The sequence below is a fragment of the Gobio gobio genome (assembly GCF_949357685.1).
Source record: "Gobio gobio genome assembly, chromosome: 15".
NCBI lineage: Eukaryota > Metazoa > Chordata > Actinopteri > Cypriniformes > Gobionidae > Gobio > Gobio gobio.
In genome coordinates, this window is record NC_137108.1 from 14,280,333 (window position 1) to 14,303,387 (window position 23,055).

The 23,055-nt window shown below is 41.6% G+C and overlaps 1 protein-coding gene across 4 annotated transcripts in view; it reads right to left on the reverse strand.

The window, feature by feature from the left end:
• Positions 1 to 404: 404 nt before the first annotated feature.
• ca14 (carbonic anhydrase XIV) overlaps positions 405 to 23,055 on the reverse strand; it is an 80,859-nt gene continuing 58,208 nt past the window's right edge. For 2 of the 4 annotated variants that reach the window (XM_079837433.1, XM_079837432.1), the window contains 2 exons: positions 6,992 to 7,045; positions 405 to 1,840 (listed from right to left, as the gene is read on the reverse strand). In XM_079837433.1, coding sequence (XP_079693559.1) covers positions 1,747 to 1,840; positions 6,992 to 7,045 — 148 coding nt within the window. In that variant the 3' untranslated portion in view covers positions 405 to 1,746. The remainder of the gene's footprint in view (positions 1,841 to 6,991; positions 7,046 to 23,055) is intronic. The other 2 variants (XM_079837435.1, XM_079837434.1) reach the window with 1 other exon arrangement.

Here is a 23,055-nt window from a genome sequence, read left to right on the forward strand (position 1 = left end):
TGTACAAAGTCAATTGCGCTGGGTGCAAGATAGGGCCCTATGAGGAGAATGGGGCAAGACCACGTTTGAGGAAGAAGCACTCACTGCCACGTCCACCAGCCAGGTTCATCAGCCCTGAGGATATCAACAGAGTTGATCTGCCCCCTATCGACGGTCTTCCTGTCCTGGCCCCACCTGGACTGAACATTGACAGGCAGACCTATCTGTATGAAAAAATCAGGCCATTCTGTGCTGATGAGGCAAGAGACATCACATGCCCAGCGCCAAGGGTCACAACACAGAAGAGACCACAGAAGAGGATGCGAATGTGATATCATTGGACTGTGTCACAAAGACCTTTGTCTTATGCTGCTATAACCAAGTAAAAGGAAAGTTTTTGAAAATAAACATACATAGATACAGGTCCTTGAAAGTGCTTGAATTTATTTTGTGCAAGAAGTTTTCTGGAAGAAATTCCATATTATTCTCTCCGGTCCGATAATGTGTTATTTCGCCAACACTTCGTGGACTATGCTTGATTTACGTTGGTTACTTGCATTTACGCGTTACGTTAAGTGTTTCCCGCGTGAGGTACTTTGTGTTGTACGTTGCCATGATGTTCACGCGCACACAAAACTACTACGGTACCTCAGCGTTTCACAGACACACTGTGAAATATTGCAAAAATAGACTGGTTACATGAGCCTAAGCTCTTTTCAATAAAATCCATGCAAAAGTTAATATTAGATCATTTTAGAGTACAGTATAGGATGTACCGAATATTCTTCAGTTTTATGCAAAAAAGAAATATGACAAATAGAATATCAGACCTCTGTCATATGGCCAAAAATAAATGCAAAAAAAAAAAAGAAGCTGGACCTGGAAAGTCCTTGAAAGGTTCTTGAATTTGAAGTTAACCAAGCTGTGGGAATGCTGTATTAACAACTATCCAAACTGTTTTAGACCTAAAAGAGTCTTTGTAGGCCTATGTTACCCTTAAATGTCAGAGAAAAGAACAGAATCAGAGATTAATTTTTTTCTTATAGAAACTTGTACTTTGCATGTTATACTATAAAAACACATAATTATAGTTGATTTTAGTTTATCATAGTTGATCATAACTAGAGATGAAATGGCATGAAAATTTCATTTCATGATTATAGTGACCAAAATGATCACGGTTATCACAGAATCCTGTTCAAAAAGTCCTAATGCTACACAATGAAATCAATTCACCAAGTTTTATGTAGAAAACCAGCAAATAACAAATAAAATTGCTCAGGGAGAGTGAACTGTCTTAACCCACTTGATCAGTACTAAAGGGTATCCTTCTTAGTGATTAACAGCTTTTACATGTCATTAAAAACACATACCACAGTAGAATCACAGCATTTTACCACAGGGGGCAATCATGATATAATTTCAGTAATCTACTAATTTATTTATAGTATGTACAGGTGGAATTCACAGTCATAAGAGGTAATTTTAATAAAGGCTAATGGATATAGCTGTGGTGAAGAGAATGCAAAACGTGAGAAAGATGTGAGTATTTCATCAAAACCACACACAGTGAGAGCCATACAGAAGCCCTCACATGAACCATGATAAAACAGTGAGGAAAAAGGTGCAAATAAAAAAAAGGGTTTAAAATGACAACCATTTACTAAGAAATGAGAAGAAGATAGTTGGAGACACAGTTAAAAGTATGTATTTTCTCATGCACTTTCACAAGACAAAAGGGCCAAGATACACATGGAAGATTAAGAATCAAGTTTCAGGCTGAGGGGCATCTTGCTCTGGTTTTCCTGGGTTAGAAGTAATCTTTAAAGCCATATCCTGTTCTTTTGCCACATCTTGTGTTCTGGTGAGACAAACAAATAACAAAAATGATTTGGTTGAACTGAATAAACTGAGAGTATACCTCTAGTTTCACAGACAAGGCTTACTGTAAACCTAGTCCCAGACTAAAATGCATGTTTGAGTTGTTTTAACTCAAAGCAATTTGCACTGACATATCTTAAATAGATCAGTTCCATTGTTTTATCTCAAGATGCACACCAGTAATGATTTTTGTAAGGCATGTTTTCTAAGGCATAAAAACTTCTTAAATGCTGTAATTGACCTATGGTCTAATCCTTGCTTAATCTAAGCCCTGTCTGTGAAACCGAGCCTGTTTACTATGTTTTCTAATGTTTTCTATTCAAGTAGAGTGAGGTAATGCATTCATGAAGAATTTAAACCACATACATTTAGAAATGGGTCACTTGTAAAGGTAGCTTGACTATTTATAGAAACAATCAAACCGTCTCCATTGACTTTGTATTGCGTGAAGCGGCCTCCTTGTCATTTTTGACTTATAACAAAAAACAGAACAATGTATAAAAGCTGATGTGACAAGGTGTACAGCAAACAAGCTAAACAAAATCCAGAACGAAAAACCCAGAAGTTTTTATAAGCGTCTAAGGACAAAAAAGTGGATACAGGCAATTGAGACATTGAGATATTACACTCAAAAAAAATTATTGTCTAAACATTAGATTTATGTATTTGAATTGCATATAAATTTCCCATGCATTTGGATTACATAATTTTAACATAAACAAATTAATAAACTTAATGTGATTCAAATATGTAAGTCATACATAAATGTAACAGGTAAGATTTATGTTATTGTATTGATAAACTGAATGTGATTCATATATGCCAGTTTTTTTTTCTTCTTTTCTTTATCAAGACAAGACATTATCAAAATGAATGCCACCGCTTGTTTTTGTTGTTTGCTGAACGCTACCATTGTGTCTGTGAATGCAGCTCACCGTTACCGAATGTGTCACAGATTGATGACGTAAAACTCAGTCCGTACGAGTCTCTTGCTTGCGTCCGTTTTTTGCGTCTGACTGTCGTACAGTCTGACATAATGACAACTGAGATCATACAGTGTGACATGTATTACATCGGGGATCATGTTCGTACAGTCTGACAAGCAACATTCGCAGAGGATTTTGAAAAATCGCACAGTGATTTAGATAAACCTTTTAGATAAAATCAACTGAAGATAAAAGAAGACATTAAATCTGAAGATCTCAGCAGATGAGGATTAAACAACTCCACAAACAGTATTGCCAGCTTCACGCATTACTAACCAGACTGACTTTATTTCTGTCATTTCTGTTTTAATGAAAATAATAGTTTCGTTGGAAGTCACCATGTTGGAGATCAGTGTCTGCTTTGGTTGGGCTCTTGACCCCTAGCTTGTTTTTTTTCTGCCTCCTTTAACTGTGTATTTATAAAGCACATTTATTATGGCAAGGGATTCCAAGAGAATATGTTATCAGGTGATGTTGACTATTTATATATTGGTGATGACATCATCATGTGGCTAATCAGTCTATTGCTCTGGTTATAGTGGTAATGTGTTACTAGTTTTGTTTTATTCATAATAGTTGCCATGTGATTCTACAGCACGAGTTACTGCAGTGTTGTGGTCTAATAAAATCTAATAAAATACAGAATTTAAATCTATGACGTTCCTTAGATACACACATCAATGTATGAATCTCAACAATGGTGACAATCAATGAAATGTTTCATGCTGCAGTGCATGTTGGGTACCACCAATCAATGCCCCCCCCCCCCCGTGTCCCAGCATGCATTGCAGCATTAATAAATTATGCATCTGAATTGTGACAAATTTTCTTTGATCCTTACTAATTGCTTTTACTTTTGCTGTTTTTGTTGTGACATTTTAGTTGCTTGTTTTTTGTTCAAAGTTGATCTGTTTGTCTGAATTTTTTTGATTGCCACCATTGTAGAGATTCATACGCTGATTCATGAGGTCTCTGTGTGTCCAAAAAATCTGTCTGTAGACTAAAACCTTTTGTGCACTATTTTTTTTAATATGCATATTATTCGATTAACACAACAGTCCGGGATCTTGCGCTGTAGAATCACATGGCTATTATTATGAATACTACAAAACGTATAACACATTACTTCCATAACCAGAGAATTAGCCTCTGAATGAGAGCAGTGATTCAGGCAGCTACAAATAGCTGACATCACTTGATAACATTTTCTCTCGAATTCCTTCAAAACAACATATGTGCTTTATAAACACACAGTTAAAGGAGCCAGAGAAAAACTAAAGTTAAAGAGTTAAGGGTCAAGAGCCCAACTAAAGCAGACACTGATCTCCAGCATGGTGACTTCCAACGAAACTATTATTTTCATTAAAACAGAAATGACAGAAATAAAGTCAGTCTGGGGTGCGTTTCCCAAAACCATAGTTGCTAACTAAGTTAGCAACTTTGTTGGTTGCAATGCAATTTCCCATTGCCAACGACCTAAGTTGATAACAGGTTAGCAACTATGGTTTTGGGAAACGCACCCCTGGTTAGTAATGCGTGAAGCTGGTAATGCTGTTTGTGGAGTTGTTCTACTATTACATAAATCTTACCCGTTTCATTCACATATAACTGGCATATATGAATCACATTCAGTTTATCAATACAATTACATAAATCTTACCTGTTACATTTATGTAAGACTTACATATATGAATCACATTAAGTTTATTAATTTGTTTATGTTAAAATTATGTAATCCAAATGCATGGAAAATTTATATGCAATTCAAATACATAAATCTTATGTTTAGACATAATCATTTTTTTTTTAGTGTACACTGAGAACTACGCCCACTATGGGAACGTAATCAGCGACAGGAAATATAATAAATAAAACTGACATTTGGATATTTGACTTAACAGTGACAAAATGTTTACTGCACACATAGGCATACTGAGTGTCAGGATCCCAAAATGTACCCATTCTTCCAGCTGAAGCTTCACGTCTTATTGCTTGTCTCCACTCTTGTCTCCTGAAATGCTCGTTTTTTTTGGTCGACAGCTTATAAAAACGTATTTCTGTCTTTTTTAGCTTGTTTGCTGTACACCTTGTCAAATATCAGCTTTTTGACATTGTTCTGTTTTTTGTTAAAAGTCTGAAATGACAAGGAGGCCGCTTCACGCAATGCAAAGTCAATGGAGAGCGTTGGATTGTCGTCCACCCCCCCCCCCCCCAGTGTGAGCGTGGCCTAAATACACACTGTCTCTATGCTGATTATTCAATTTTCCTCACCTGCACTGCATGTATCCCCTACCATACACATATTCACATACAGTACATTGAGCTCATACACTCACCTAAAGGATTATTAGGAACACCATACTAATACTGTGTTTGACCCCCTTTCGCCTTCAGAACTGCCTTAATTCTACGTGGCATTGATTCAACAAGGTGCTGAAAGCATTCTTTAGAAATGTTGGCCCATATTGATAGGTTAGCATCTTGCAGTTGATGGAGATTTGTGGGATGCACATCCAGGGCATGAACTCCCGTTCCACCACATTCCAAAGATGCTCTATTGGGTTGAGATCTGGTGACTATGGGGGCCATTTTAGTACAGTGAACTCAATGTCATGTTCAAGAAACCAATTTGAAATTATTCAAGCTTTGTGACATGGTGCATTATCCTGCTGGAAGTAGCCATCAGAGGATGGGTACATGGTGGTCATAAAGGGATGGACATGCTCAGAAACAATGCTCAGGTAGGCCGTGGCATTTAAACGATGCCCAATTGGCACTAAGGGGCCTAAAGTGTGCCAAGAAAACATCCCCCGCACCATTACACCACCACCACCAGCCTGCACAGTGGTAACAAGGCATGATGGAATCATGTTCTCATTCTTTTTACGCCAAATTCTGACTTCAACAGAAATCGAGAACCATCAGACCAGGCAACATTTTTCCAGTCTTCAACTGTCCAATTTTGGTGAGCTCGTGCAAATTGTAGCCTCTTTTTCCTATTTGTAGTGGAGATGAGTGGTACCCGGTGGGGTCTTCTGCTGCTGTAGCCCATCCGCCTCAAGGTTGTGCATGTTGTGGCTTCACAAATGCTTTGCTGCATACCTCGGTTGTAATGAGTGGTTATTTCAGTCAAAGTTGCTCTTCTATCAGCTTGAATCAGTCGGCCCATTCTCCTCTGACCTCTAGCATCAACAAGGCATTTTCGCCCACAGGACTGCCGCATACTGGATGTTTTTCCCTTTTCACACCATTCTTTGTAAACCCTAGAAATGGTTGTGCGTGAAAATCCCAGTAACTGAGCAGATTGTGAAATACTCAGACCGGCCCGTCTGGCACCAACAACCATGCCACACTCAAAATTGCTTAAATCACCTTTCTTTCCCATTCTGACATTCAGTTTGGAGTTCAGGAGATTGTCTTGACCAGGACCACACCCCTAAATGCATTGAAGCAACTGCCATGTGATTGGTTGATTAGATAATTGCATTAATGAGAAATTGAACAGGTGTTCCTAATAATCCTTTAGGTGAGTATATATTGTTGTAAATGGAAGCTCAAGCACGCTTGCTTTCGCATGTGATGCAAGAAAGTTTGAGCTTCCACAAGAACCAACAAGGTTTGTTCTCAATGTCAATGTATAGGTGACCTTCCGTTTACCATATTTTAAGTTAGTGGTTCTCAAACTTTGTATACCAAGTACCACCTCAGAAAATATTTGGCTCTCCAAGTACCACCATATGACCAACATTAAAATAACATTTAACATTGAACATTAACTGTGCTTACATACAGGTAATTGAAAAATGGAGGAGTTATGATGAATATAATAAATAATGATTAAATTAAAATGTGTTTTACCTAAAAGTTAAATAAAAACTGTACTATACTTAAATGTAAAAATAAAAAACATTTCAATTAAAATGTATTGTTTTAGTGAGTCCTCTGCGTACCACTAAAGGGAGCTGTACTCGAACCACACTTTGAGAACAACTGTTTTAAGTGATTCATGTAATAAATAATGAAAATAATGAATAAAAAAATGTATGGCTTAAGTCAATTAACCTTGTGTAATTGATTTTAGAGGTTACTGAGGTTAAGGGTTAGAGGTTAGAGGTCATAAATCAAAGGTTATTCAAAAAGTTGACCTGGGCTGAGGAGCAGGTCGGATACTTGGCAGGACATCCCAGCTCGACGTTAAGCTGTCACGTTATGAGGAGAAAAAATCATATCACGATCATAATCCAAAGTAATCACAGACAAATGTGATCAAAGAATGTTAACGCTAAAGACGAAAACAAACATACAAGACAAACTACGTTCTAATAATTAAGTCAGTTTTTAATTCATGAATTCTCAATCTGCTGTGTCAGCTTGTTCTTCAAATGAAATCCGATCCGAAACAAAAGGAACTGGATTAAATATTTTGATGCTTCCGATGCAAACTCTGATTTCTGACTTGTAATGCAGCCTAAATCATAATCACATTATGTTTTTCGTTGGCCAAAGGAGAACTGGCCCCCACTGACTGAACCTGGTTTCTTCCAAGGTTTTTTCTCCATTCTGTCACCTGATGGAGTTTGGGTTCCTTGCCACTCATCACCTCTGGCTTGCTTAGTTGGGGACACTTAATATTCAACAATATTATTGATTTGACTGCACTGACACTATTGGATGAGAACTTAACTGAGCTGGATGACAACATCACGTTTTTCTGCAAAACTGCTTTATAGATGAAATGTATATAATAATACTTGATGATTTGTACAATGGAACTGAATCAACACTGAACTGGCTTCAGCTGAACAATGCCTCTTTTCTTTTAGAGCTGCTGTACAGATGAAATGAACTGTTTGCATCATTTAATCATTTTCCTGTTATTGCAATAAAGCTGCTTTGAAGCAATTTGTATTGTATAAAATGCTATATAAATAAAGGCGACTTGACTTCACGACAGAAGCCGTATATGTTTGAGCGCGTGTTTGCGGTTGAACGTGTGATTTGTCTGCGGCGGTGCCAAGGGTGGAAGAAATGTTTGCGGGCTATTTCTACCCCTCAAGCGTATTGTTAAATGAATCCTTCGCCAGAAGCCAGCAAAAGGCCAGCGTGGTAGCCCATGTCTTTTTCAACAAAGAACTGCAGTTTCTCTTGGCAAAAAGGGCATATCCTTCCCAGAGAGAGATTCAGGGTTCTACAGTCGGTTCTTTATTGTGCACAAAAAGGACAGGGAATTGTGTCCGATTTTTTATCTGAAGGGCCTGAACAGGACTCTTCTGACAAAAAAGATGCTGAACCTCAAATCTCAAATCCAATTTGAGGACTGGTTTGTGACAATTGATCTAAAGGACGCTTACTTTCACATCGAGAAAACTGGGGGTTTGTTTTAGTGGTGGGCCTTCGGGTAAAGCAGTTGAAAAACACCTATTGTAGTTTGAAAATGCCCACTGATTTAAAAACACATGCATTGGTTCTGCATGTGCACTTCTCAGCAGGGCCGTAGGTGGGTTATTAGGGGCCCCAGTGCAGGTTTTTTCTGTGGGCCCCTTGAAATCGCGTTCCAGGGGTAGGGTGGGGTTTCCACTCGGATGAACAGCCCTACTTAAAAAATATAGGTACATCCTATACAAAAGTCTTGTTTGTTAAACCACCTGACATATTCACAAACTTCTCTGGCACAATTTCAAGCAACGGTGCATTTATACTATTTCTTTGTTTTGCATGCTTGTTTTTTGTGTTTGATCTGACTTACTGTAGATTAATTTAAAAAGTGATTAAAGTTTTTGAATAAACAATACATTTTTCTACATACTTAAAAGGTGCATTTGCTTTAGTAATATTTATTAGGAATTTCCTTATTAAAGTTCCAACAACATTTAGTTGAAGAGACAGCCCTAGCGAAAAAGTAGTATACTTAAGCACAATTTATCCGTATGTACTTTAGTATAACTAAATGAAACTAAACTGAAGTGGTACTTAAATATTTAACAAATTATATAATTTTATTTACAAATTGCTCATTTGCGCTGTTGGCAAAAGTTGTGGAAATTCTGCCCTTACAGCACCTGTTAGTAGAACAAACTAGATGTTTCAGTTCATACCTCACATTTCTATTCGTTTGCACAAAAAGAAAGCCCCATCTAAACAAAATTACAAGCATCATCTAAAAATAATTCAATCATTCTCAAAAATCTCCCAATAGTGTGCACTCCAGTGAGTTGCAACAAAACCAATTGTTAGTGAGTGTGATGGCATTGGCTTTATGGCTTGTTCGAAACATAGATCAAGCATAGCGGTCTGACGTGTCAACTTCTGGTTAAACCAATGGTATGTTGGGGCAGGCAAATGGGGGTCAAGGTTTAGCTTCAGCAGTTATGGTGTTTTCGAGTCATGTCAGAAAGAATGTATTTATGAGTTAAAATGCACATGAATCTCAGCACAACTCGTGATTATATGTTTTGGTTACTTTGGACTTTCTTAAAGGTCCCATGGCATGGCATTTTTCTATTATTTTATAGTGTTTCCTGAGGTGTACTTATATTGTTAGTATGATTTTTACATCATAAAATGTCATAATTTAGAAATAAAAGGCATTTTTCCTATACTGCTGTTTGCCCTGTGGCTGAATGCCCTGCTTCAAGAGGCGTGTCTGCTGTGAGACTTCAGTAAAAACGCCCACTGTTGTGATTGGCTGACATCTTTGCATTTGAAATTAGCGGAGGGGGCGTGGTTTAACGAGGTCTACGACGCACGAGCTGCTGCCAGAGAGACGGATGGACCTGAGTTCACTTCTCATCAGTTCTCTCAGCATGTCTCAGTTCAGGGTGAACTGTTGTAGTTACTAGCATATACTTCCGGTTATTAGTTTATTTCTAGTCGGAGGGACTGTCACTCATGTCAGAAAGTTAGTAACTTTAGTAAATTATGGATCAGCGCAGACTCGAGACGCGAACCGTTTAGAACGATTCAGTCCGATTTGGTGAACTGGTTCGGTTCACTAAAAAGAACCGATTCAAAAGAATGATTCGTTCGCGAACCGGACATCACGGAGACGGAGCGATTGCTAACAAAGTTATTTATAGTAACTACTGAGTTATGAGAGCGCTGTCTGTCAGCGCGAGTTTATTGTGTTTGTATCTGAGAGTTCTGAATAAACACGAGTCCCAGTCACACCAAGTTCGTCTTCATCATTATTACCAACTTTGTAACACATGCAATGTACCATTACAGCGAGATGAACGAGTTAGTAAGTTTGATTAAAGCATTATTTCTACATATGTTCCAATCATATGAAAAGCATCCGTGACGCGCATTGAGTAACTTACACAGCGCAAACAAAGACACAACAGCAGTAATCGAATGTAATCCAGTTTATTGTGGGGAAAGCTGGCTAGCCTAGCCGGATACCCTCACGCTTACCCCCCTTCTGCTTAATCTCACGCCACGTTTGGTGCCTCCGCTGTGGGCCAGATGCAGTACTGGGGGTCGGGGATGTTGAAGGCCGAGCTTCGGCGTGCATGAGGTTTATCTCTAAAGATGTGGCTCTGCCAAAATGTTGAGCAGAAACTCCCGACTGTATGCACATTTAAGAATAGATAGATGCGACGAGGACGTACAAAAACACTGACTCACAAGATAGAAAACACGAAAACACCGTTCTGTCTGGAGAGAGAGAGAAGCCGCAGTGTGTGCACGAATAATAAATAATTAGCTACACATAAGAAATCACTGATCACAGATCAGAAGGAACTGAAAAAAGACTTCTGTTTTCATTTGTACATCCAAACACTGAGAAACTGCCAGCGTTCACTCGTTCACAAGCCGAGGACAATAATATAGCGTTTGCATGGGCGTGACAGATTCTCTGGGCGGAGGAAAGGGAGGAAACCGTTCCTGCTTGGACGTCAAACCAGGAGACTTCAGGATTGGCTCGTCTGGCCTGTCATTTTCTCAAAGGCAGAGAAAGACAGCCAGAACTCGGTTTTACACCGATCAACATTTCTATCCACTTGGGGACAATATTCAGGCTAGGGGAACTCATATTAATGTTGAAATACCTCATAAAATGAAAATTTCATGCCATGGGACCTTTAAGACTTTCCGTGTTAGGTGTGTTACAGTGAGATAACATGTCAGAGCCAATGGATGCAGAGTCTGCCCTACACTGTAAAACCCAACAAGTTAAGCTAACTCATTTATTTTGAGGAAACTGATTACCTCAATTAAATTGAGTTTAACAAACTTAATTGAAGTAAAGAAAAACTGTAGTTATGAGTACTCTGAACTTATTTTAATTGAGTCCACTAAACTAAGGATATTTCTTAATATCCAATTAAACTTTACACTGCATTCAAATAATTTTTACAGCTAAAACTTCACTATAATGAGTAAAACAACAGAAATAACAAACTTTAAATTAACTCAGAGAGCTTGCTAGTTACTGCTAGCTCACAATAGCACATACAAAGTCAAACCAAATGAGTTAAGCAAACTCATTACATTTGAGGAAACTTATTACCTCAAATAATTTGAGTTTAAAAACCAACAGTTATGAGTACTCTAAGCTCATTTCAGTTGAGTACACTAATATAATTATTTTTTTTAATGATTCTTAATGTATGTTGCAGTTGAGCAATTAAGTGATTAATTGAGTGATGATTGAGCATTAATTATGAACACCTGATGATAATGAGCAGAATCACAGAAGGAAAGAGAAACACAAGAACTACAATTGATTTAAGCCACAGCTTTAGATGAAATAACAGAAGATAAAATATGACATTAAATCTCTGAATATCTCAGCAGAGGAGGATTAAACAACTCCACAAACAGCACTACCAGCTTCACACATTACTAACCAGACTGACTTTATTTCTGTCATTTCTGTTTTAATGAAAATAATAGTTTAATTGATCATTCATTCATCATGTCACCATGATGGAGATGAGTCTTTTCTTTAGTTGGGCTCTTGACCCTTAAACAATTTAAATTTTTTTCCCTCTGGCTGCTTTAACTTTGTGTTTAGAAAGCACATTTGTTATGGTAAGAAATGCCTAGAGAAAATGTGATTAGGTGATGTTGGCTATACAGTGATGTTGGTACAATCATCATGTGGTGGCTTAAGTCACTGATCTCACTAAGAGTCTTATGTTCTGGTTATAGCAGTATTGTGTTCTTAATATTTGTATTATTCATAATGGTGCCTACGTGATCCAGCAGCACGAGATCCAGCACTGTTGTGGTAATTGAATAATATGCAAAATTTAAAAATCATACAGTTCTCAAAAGTTGAAATGCAGTTTTAATCTATGGCATTACTTAGACACACACAGATATCAAGAATCTGCGAATGAATCTCATCAATGGTGACAATCAATGAAAAGCTTCATGCTGCAGTGCATGCTGGGTACCACCAATCAAAACTCCCTCATGGGTTCCAGCATGCATTGCGGCATGAATAAATTATGCATCTGAATTGTGACTAATTTTCTTTGATTCTTACTATTTGCTTTTACTTTCGCTGTGTTTGTTGTGATGTTTTTGTAGCTTGTTTTATGTTCAAGGTTGATCTGTTTATCTGAATATATTTTTTGATTGTCACCATTGTTGAGATTCATACGCTGATTCTTGATGTCTGTGTGTGTCCAAGTACTGTTGTAGATTAAAACCTTCTGTGCATTAATTTTATTCTTTTATATCCTGCATATTGTTCGAGTTCCGCAACCATCCTGGATCTTGTGCTGAAGAATCACATAGGTTCTTTTATGAATAATACAAAAAAAAATACATACAACCAGAGCATTAGACTCTGAATGAAATAAGTGATTTAGTCATTAAATAACGATAATATCATCAGCAAAAAACAACCAACACCAGCTGATCACATTTCCTCTTGGCTTGTCTTATCATAACAAATGTGCTTCGTTAACGCAGCCAGAGCAAGACATGTTTTGTCAAGGGTCAAGATCCCAACAAACGCAAACACTGAACACTATCATGGTGAATTCAAACAAAACTATTTTTTTCAATATATCAAAAATGACAGAAATAAAGTTAGTTTGGTTAGTAATGTGTGAAGCTGGTAATGCTGTTTGTGGAGTTGTTTAATCCTCCTCTGCTGAGATCTTCAGAGATTTAATGTCTTCTTTTATCCTTCAGTTGATTTCATCTAAAGCTGTGGCTGAAGTCAGTTGTAGTTCTTGTGTTTCTATTTCCTTCAGTGATTCTGCTCATTATCATCAGGTGTCACCACCAATTTGATATTATCACTTATTTAATCACTTAACAATACAATTATTATCCAATTATCATGCTGGGAACTAGAAATGTTCTATAACTCATTCATTTTGAGTTCTGTTTCAGTCATTGTGTCCACACAACATTCGGTAATGTTTGAGTGCAGTGAACTCATTTTTATTTAGTACATCCAACTGTTAGGTTTTACAGTGTGCAGGAAAAGTACAATTGTACAATTGATTTCTTATTCCTGCTTTTAACATGTATTTCACACTGGTTTTAATTTTCTTTTTTATAAATCATTACTATACATGAATAAACAATTAAATGAAAAGATATGGAAACGTTAATTGTTAGGCATTAAATTATTTATTAATCACCTACACTAAAAATCTATTTCAAGGCATTTAAGACCTGCACAGGGTGATATCAGTGTTTATGGAAACATCCTAAACCATAAAATGACTGTAAAAAAGGACTTAATTTTATATTAATACTAATACAACTTTATAGTTTATACAACGTAATAGATATTATTATTCTACATTTTTAAAATGCATTTTTTTAAATCATATCCATTTTTTTAAACGCATGTAATATCCTAATAGCCTAATAGCCTAATATCCTTTAATAGCCTAATATTTTTACTCTGCAGTTGTGCAGTTTTAAGGGGACATATGGCAATTTTAAAATGTATTTGCTGAAATTAGTAATGATATTTATATACAGATTTATTTAAAATACCCAAATTTTATGAAAAATCCACATTAAATATCAACATTTCTCAGTTTAATTCATGGTGAAAACATAAATGTGCATAGTTTAGTGGAAGATTGCTGCCATCTACTGGAAAACAAACACTTCTCAATGAATAGTTTCTGCATGAATGAGATGCAATTACTCTTGCTATTTTTGTTTAGGCTGTAATGTGGCATAGGTGCTATTTTTGTATAGTTTATCTATAATCAGGCTTTAAAAAATAAAATAATAATATCATGAATATAATGATGGGGTAGAATGGACTGGACATCAAATAAATCAACAACAATAAAAATAAAAAACCCATCAATGCATTAAAAAAATAAAACAGTGCCAGTGTTTCCACAGCTTAGACTGATAACATGTAGTGCTAAACCTTGATACACGGGGCACCAAGTAAAATTTTGGCTAGGGCAGCAAAATGGTCAGGGCCATGGGAGCCAGGACTGTTTGCATGACAAAAAGTCTTATTATAATAGTAAAACCTTCGTAACTGCAATTGAACAATAAGCTAAATAAATTAACTGTTCAATAACTATTAGGCCTATGTAAAGCTGAATATTAGGAATAAAAATATGCTGATAACTAAACAATATAGCATTCTATAAACGAAACACGGCAAATGGTTAATTATGCTGCTGTTTAAATAAAGAAAATGAAATAAACAAATAGGCCTAAAGAAATAATCGACGAACTACAGTAAAATAGCGAGGCATATAGGACATAAACTGTTTTGTGTTAATAATAGTTATTGCATGTAGGCTATTATCTCGGATATCAGACATACTATTCTATTCTATTCTTTATTTACCAGTAAATGCGATCCTGATCGAGTTGGCGATCACTGTTGTCCAGCTCTATAGTGTTGTAATAGGCTACATTAAAATTATACATGATAAAAACACAATAACAACCCCCCCCAAAAAAATAAATAAATAAATAAATATATATATATATATATAGGCCTATAAAGGCTATCAAAAACGTTTCCCCACATATTATCTTTGTGGGATTAAACAAGAATTCACACACGCATTTACACACTCAAATAAAATCACAGACGCAGACGTCACGGTATAAGACAGACGCAAATGTCACGTCCATTGAGAGGAATGAGTGAAGAGAAAGTAAATTGTTCATTGAGAGGAATGAGTGAAGAGAAAGTAAATTGTGCATTCATTGACACACTGCACTGAGCCGTGTTGAGTAGCGTGTTATACTACGTGTTAGCAAAAAATTGTATTATAACTTCACTGCTACACGTGACTGACGCGTAACGTCTGAGTGGACACTTCACTGCCACACGTGATTTGCGTGACGTCTGCGTGACGTCTACGTCACGTCTACGTCTCGTCTGCGTCTTAAATTGAATGGAATAAATAGCAGAACAAAAAAAAAAGTTAAGACGTTGAGTGAGACGTTCGTTGAGACGAGTGCATGTTGCAAAGTCATATTAAAGAACCCATCGGAACGCCATACTTCTGGGAAGTTTGTGAAATGTCACTTTTCGCTCGCCATAGCTACCAGCTGCCGATTTTTCGCTGAACCCCTTCTCCGTTTGAACTGTTCGCGGGTTGTGAGCGATCTATGTGAAATAATCTATGGCCGCTGCGGATGACGGGCTGCGCGAGCTTTTTGTGCATCGCGTGCATCGTGATGTCAAGCCGGTAACGTTAGCTGTCAAGCTGTGTTTTTTTCTGTGTTTCTTGATGTTCTTGTTGGTCTGTGTTTTTTGTTGGTTTGTTTAAGAGTATTTGTGTCAATGAGTTGATTTTGATTAATTTCACCAGTTGCCTAAACGGTGACGCGCGAGTGCAGTTGCATCAATAAATAGTTAACGTTAAATTGCCTTTTATTCTCGCGTGTCCTTTCAAGTTGTTTACGACCTTCCCAACGAGCACTTTGAAAGCGGGGATCGTAACAGTAATGCATACAGTGCATGCTTGTATTTTGTATGCATCGGTGTGTGCGGTGTTGTTATGGCAACGGCGTGGGGTGTGTTGATGGTTAGTGAAGGCCCTGACTAAAACCCCACGGTATGCCACTGTATGCCATATATATATATATATATAAAAATATCAATGAAAACAAAATTGTTATTGTATTTAACAAGTGTATGCTTTTGAAATATAGAAATATAGAGACGGGTTCTGTTTTAATGTACCCGAGTGTACCTAAAATAAAAAGAGTTTAATATACAGGTTTGTGGCTATTTTTTTATTACCTACTCATAAACTTATGTTCACTGTTCTTTTTTATAAATACCTATAGTATTTGTATTAAATCTATATTCATTGAGTTTAATCGAGAATCGAAAATCGAATCGAATTGGATCATCTTAATCGATACCCAGCCCTAATATATATATATATATATATATATATATATATATATATATATATATATATATATATACATACATATATATATATATATATATATATATATATATGTCAATGTCACGGGTGAGAAATCACACAACAAGGTTGCTCGTGAAAAGTGAACCCCGGAGGGTGGATTTATTGTGTCTACTTTGGGGAATAGGTTCAAACGGTGAAACAAAGGTGCATGCTGTCGTCGTGGCTGGTGTTCCTGTGAAGTCCTCGTGCTCGTGAAGGTGGGTGTCCAGGCGTGCTCAGTCGGGCTGTCGGTCACTCGCTGCCTTCTGTGAGGTAAGAGAAAGAGGATTAGTTCCAGCACGTTGAGCATGAGACGGGTGTCTGCTCAAGTGAGAGCGGCAGCGGCTTTTACACCCTCTCGCTGATCGGGTGCAGCTGTGACCGATCAGCCCGTGATGAGGTCGTGCAGGTGCCGTGCGTTGGTTGCCAGGGCGACGCTGATATGCCCAGAGAGACTCGTCACAACCCCCCCCCCCAAGCGTCGTTCTGGCCCTGGGAACGAGAGGAGACAGTAGGGGTGAAACAAGGGGTGGGTGGGGAATGACCCCTGACAGACCTGAAAAAGCTGCCCACATCCGCGAGAGTCCATCAGCGTTGGCGGCCCCGGCCCGATGTCGTACTTCGAAGTGGAAGTCCTGGAGCGCGAGAAACCAGCGGGTCACCCTGGCGTTGGTATCCTTCGCCCGGGCCATCCACTGGAGAGGAGCATGGTCGGTCAGCAGGGTGAACTTACGGCCGAAGAGGTAGTACCGCAGCTCCAGGACTGCCCACTTGATGGCCAGGGCCTCCTTCTCGACGGCGGCGTAGTTCTTCTCTGCCGGGGACAGCTTTCTGCTGATGTAAAGTATGGGATGTTCCTCACCCTCCTGGACTTGGGATAGGACGGCTCCCAGTCCGGTGTCGGAAGCATCCGTTTGCAGCAGGAAGGGGCAGCCGAAGTCAGGGGCGCGGAGTACTGGAGAAGCTGTCAGGGACGTCTTGAGTTGGGCGAAGGCCTCTTCGGCGGCCGACGTCCAACAGGTCTTCTCGGGCTGCCCCTTCCTGGTCAGGTCTGTCAGGGGGGCGGCTAAAGAGGAGAAGTTGGGGATGAAACAGCGATAGTACCCCGCCAACCCCAAAAAGGCGCGTACCTGGGATTTTGTTTGTGGTTTGGGTGCGTTGCGGATGGCTTCCACCTTCTTCTCCTGGGGCCTGATGAGGCCCCGGCCAACCTGGAACCCCAGGTACTTTGCCTCAGAGAGCGCGAGGTGGCATTTGCGGGGGTTGGCGGTCAGTCCAGCCTGCCGGAGCTCCGAGAGCACCCTCCGCAGACGTTCCAGGTGTTCCTCCCATGTCTCGGAGTGCACCACGACGTCATCCAAATACGCGGCTGCGTATGCTTGGTGGGGCCGTAGGATGATGTCCATAATTCGTTGGAATGTCGCAGGGGCCCCGTGCAGGCCGAAGGGGAGGGTCCGGTACTGCCAGTGTCCACTAGGGGTAGAAAAAGCAGTCTTTGATTTAGCGGAGGGAGTGAGTGGTACCTACCAGTATCCCTTGGTGAGGTCCAGGGTCGTGATGTACCGGGCCCTCCCCAGGCGGTCTAGCAGCTCGTCGACCCGAGGCATGGGATAGCCGTCGAACTCGGAGACTTCGTTGAGCCGGCGGAAGTCATTGCAGAAGCGGAGGGTGCCATCCGGCTTGGGTACCATCACGATGGGGCTGGACCATGGGCTGCGAGATGGTTCTATCACCCCCAACTTCAGCATTTCCTGGATTTCCTCCTCAATAGCCTGCCGACGAGCTTCTGGGACTCGGTAGGGCCGTTGCCTGACGATGACTCCAGGGGCGGTCCTGATGTCATGTTGGATGACGTTGGTCTGCCCGGGCCTAGAGGAGAACACATCCGTGAACTGTCTGACCAGGTTCTGCAGCTCGGTCTTCTGGGCAGCCGACAGGTGGGGGTCCATGTCCACAACCACGGGATCGGTGAGACTCAGGGCGGCGAGCTGGTCTCGGGTCCCTTGCCACTTCTTCAGTAGGTTGACGTGGTATAACTGCTCCGTTCGTCTTCTTCCCGGTTGGCGTACCCGGTACGTCACGGGACCAACCTTCTCCACCACGGTGTACGGCCCTTGCCATGACGCCAGGAACTTGCAGGCGGACGTAGGGACCAAGACCATTACTCTGTCTCCCGGCTGGAACTCCCGTGGTTGGGCTGCCCAGTTGTAATGGCGTTGTTGGGCCTGTTGTGCCTTGCTGAGATGCTCCCGGACTAATGGCATGACACGGTCGATCCTCTCCCTCATCTGGGTGACGTGCTCGATGACCGTGCGATGAGGGGCAGGCTGCTGTTCCCAGGCCTCCCGAGCGACCTCCAGCAGGCCCCGAGGCTGGCGGCCGAACAGGAGCTCGAAGGGGGTGAAACCAGTTGAGGCTTGCGGGACCTCGCGGATGCCGAAGAGGACGTAGGGGATCATCAGGTCCCAGTCCCGCTTGTCCTCCGCCGCTACCCTTCGGAGCATCTGTTTTAGAGTCTGGTTGAAGCGTTCCACGAGTCCGTCGGTTCGCGGGTGGTAAACAGTGGTCCTCAACTGTTTCACCCCCAGCAGCCTGCAGAGGTCTGCCATTAGCCGGGACATGAACAGGGTTCCCTGGTCAGACAGTATCTCGGTCGGGAGGCCGACCCGGCTGGCCAACAGAAACAGCTCCTGGGCGATGGCTTTCGCTGTGGCTTTCCGCAGGGGGACTGCTTCTGGATACCGGGTGGCGTAGTCCACGATGACGAGGATGTGTTCTTGCCCTCGGGCAGACTTAGGCAACGGCCCCACCAGATCCATTCCGATGCGCTCGAAGGGCACCTCGATGATGGGTAAGGGAATCAGCGGGCTGGGGGGAGGAGTCCTGGGCGCCGTGCGTTGGCAGGTCGGACAGGCCTTACAGAACCCCTTCACATCCGCGTCCAGACCCGGCCAGTGAAAGCGATCCCGGATCCGCTGGATGGTGTTAGCCGCTCCTAGGTGACCTGCCATCGGATGGGAATGGGCCAGTTCGAGGATGGTCTCCGTCTTCGTCCGCGGGACGACCAGAAGCTCCTTCTCCTCCCCCCTACGCTGAGCCACGCAGTATAGCAGACCGCTTCGGACCACAAAGTGCGGGAGAGGATGGGGCCGTGGGAGGACGTCTTTTCCGTCCACAGTCCTAACTTGACCCCAGCAGTGCTTTAGGCGATCGTCCTCCCGTTGTTCTTTGGCAAAAGAGCCCCCCTCGCTGGCCTGTTGGAACACATCATAGAACAGGTTAGAACTTAACGAGGGGGACTCACCATCTCTCCCGCTGTCCGAACCTAGCAGCGCCGGCCGGCGACGACATCTTTGTGGCCGGCGACGACGGCGGCAGTTCCGTTCCGGGCTGGCGGGCTGAGCCATGGCGGCGAGCAGGCGGCCAAACCCTGGCCAATCTCTTCCAAGCAACAGTGGGACCGGTAGGTTCTCTACCAATCCGGCTTCGACGGGCCAGGTGCCATGGGCGGCAGCGATGTTCACACGGCGAGCGGGTACTTGTTGGGTGTCTCCATGCACACACGTGATCGGGAGGTAACTCTTTTGGCCAGGGTGAGGCGGACACAGACAAGCCTGGATGAGGGTGACTGCGCTGCCCGAGTCCAGAAGTGCCCGGATGGGCTCACCGTTCAGCTGGACGTCCGCCTCTGGAGCCGCAGGTGGGACGCGCTGATGTACGATGCAGCCCGCCAGCCAAGCCCGCGGGGGCGTCGTTGGTCCTGCGGTGGGCATGGGCTCGTCCACCGGAAACGGAACTGCCGGTCTGCCAACTGCGCGCGAGGTGCCCTCCGGCGTGCGTCGCTCCTGGACCACCCTCCGGGGAAATGGCGGCGCTCTCTCTCCGGCCTCCCGCTGGTGGACCGCATCCGCCAGCTCGATCGCCTCCACCAGATCGAGGACAGTGGCGGGGTTCCTCATACCCACCGCCTGACGATGGGACCGAGGCAGGGCGCGGAGGAGGCAATCGATGACCACTCGTTCCACTACCTGACCTGCGGTGGGCTCCCCGTCCAGTAGCCAATGTTGAGCCAACCGGACGAGATCAGCGGCCTGGGCCCGCGCTGGCATCCGACCTTTAAACTCCCACTCATGGAACTGTTGTGCTGCGCAGACGGGAGAAAGCCCCAACCGGGCGAGGACCTCTCGTTTCACTTCCCTGTAGTAGTTCGTGATCGCGGGAGGAAGGGAAAAATAAGCTCGCTGGGCTTCACCGGTTAGGAGAGGAGCCAGCGCGGAAGCCCAGTCTTCGATAGGCCATCCTTCCCGATTGGCCGTTGTTTCAAAAATTTGGAGATATGCTTCAACATCGTCGTGATCCGTCATTTTCGGCAGCAGCCGAGTCGCTCGTATGCGGGGGTCAGGTAGTGGAACTGGCTGGGCCGCCTGGGCATGAAGGGCGGCGATATCTTCTTCAGCTCGGCCCTGCCGAGTGGCCAGATGTTCCACGATCTGCTGCTGGCGGATGCTGACTTCGATGAGGCGCTTCTGTATTTCTTCCATCTCCAACGGAAGAGAGAGCACCGATCAGTGCTGGGGTGGTGAACAGAAAGAGAACAAAAAATATATTTGAGTGCGGTGAAAACTGCAAACACTTGTGTGTGATTTCTCATGCAGTTGCCCGCATTCTCCACCAGATGTCACGGGTGAGAAATCACACAACAAGGTTGCTCGTGAAAAGTGAACCCCGGAGGGTGGATTTATTGTGTCTACTTTGGGGAATAGGTGCAAACGGTGAAACAAAGGTGCGTGCTGTCGTCGTGGCTGGTGTTCCTATGAAGTCCTCGTGCTCGTGAAGGTGGGTGTCCAGGCGTGCTCAGTCAGGCTGTCGGTCACTCGCTGCCTTCTGTGAGGTAAGAGAAAGAGGATTAGTTCCAGCACGTTCAGCATGAGACGGGTGTCTGCTCAAGTGAGAGCGGCAGCGGCTTTTACACCCTCTCGCTGATCGGGTGCAGCTGTGACCGATCAGCCCGTGATGAGGTCGTGCAGGTGCCGTGCGTTGGTTGCCAGGGCGACGCTGATATGCCCAGAGAGACTCGTCACAATATATATTGTGACGAGTTTGTTTCACCGTTTGCACCTATTCCCCAAAGTGTTCACATTAAATCCACCCTCCGGGGTTCACTTTCACGAGCTACCTTGTTGTGTGATTTCTCACCCGTGACATCATATATATATATATATATATATATATATATATATATATATATATATATATATATATATATATATATATATATAATGTTTATATTTTGTTCTTAATATATGTTGTTTGTATAATATATGTTGTTTGTATATATGGAGTTTGCAACAAAAATACTTTCCCCCTGGTATTATTAAAGTATTTCTGATTCTGATTCTTTAGCAAGTCTACTGTTGTATATTTTCACAACAGAGTTTTGACTATTTTCTGTGTTCCGAGTGTTTTTTTTTGTATCACTCATTTAAATGGGAAGCTTTTTATATCTTGTATGTTATACCTTTTGTACCCTTCTGTCATTGCATTCATCGTTTTTATTGTTAACAAACAAATCACATCCATCCCCCACACTTTTGAAAAGCTTGCTACGCCCCTGATTAGAGCGAAGACTGCGAGCCAGGTATTCAGTGCCTGACCTCACAAATGCGCTTCTAGAAGAATGGTCAAAAATTCCCATAAACACGCTCCTAAACCTTGTGGAAAGCCTTCCCAGAAGAGTTGAAGCTTTTATAGCTGCAAAGGGTGAGTTCTCTTAACCCTGGCCTACGGATTAAGAATGGGGTGTCATTAACGTTCATGTGCATGTAAAGGCAGGCGTCCCAAAACTTTTGGCAAAATAGTGTATGTATGACCTGTTCTTAGGAGACATCCAAGATTTTCCTAAATTACAAACATCACTTTGAAACAACATCACTTCATAACATTCATTCAATGACATTTTAATTAATTTTTGTTTGAAATCTCACCATTGTGTCAGCAATTGCGGGTGCAAAAGTGATACTGAACCAACATCACATTATAACGTTAATTTGATGCAATTAATGTTGACACATCAACATTGACTTCATGAATGTTGACCATTGTTTCAATGGTTGCTTGCTTTCTGGGAAGCCTATAATCTGTGTAGTTTATATATTGTTTTTTTTGGTAACACTTTACTATAACAGTACATGAATAATCATGTATTAATACATGAATTAATAGTTTATTAAGCATGAACTCATGATTAGTGAAGATATGAACTAATCATGAACAAATGAGGAGCTATCATGAACTAAGATAGGAGTCATAATGATTCATGCATGAATAACAGCAGCATTAATACATGTTAGTACATGTTTGATAATTAATGCATTAATTAACATGTATGGTTAAACTAAATCAAACAGGCTCCTTAAGAATAAATAAGAAGTACTCTGACTTTGAATTAAACATGTGATTTAATACTGTCATAATTTAAACTGTAATAGCCTATTATAATCTGCCATCTGCAGCTTTGTGATTTTTAGCCATTTTTGTGAGCCATTAATTACACACATTTGTCTAATCAAAAATGGAAAATAGACTAATAACTATCACTAATCATTTTAATTTGATATAAACCGTTTTCAGATTTTTATAGTTCAATTAGGCTACGTTTAGTCACGGCTAGTTTTCTTCCCGGAAAAACAGTATGTAGGGTTTGTTTCTGGTGGGACACTCGTTAGTGGCGCTCTCGGTGCTCCTAGCGCGTAAGTTGTGTTCCTTCGGTATTGCTGGCATTTTCATCAAATAATATATGTCGACTGCTTTGGTTAACCGAA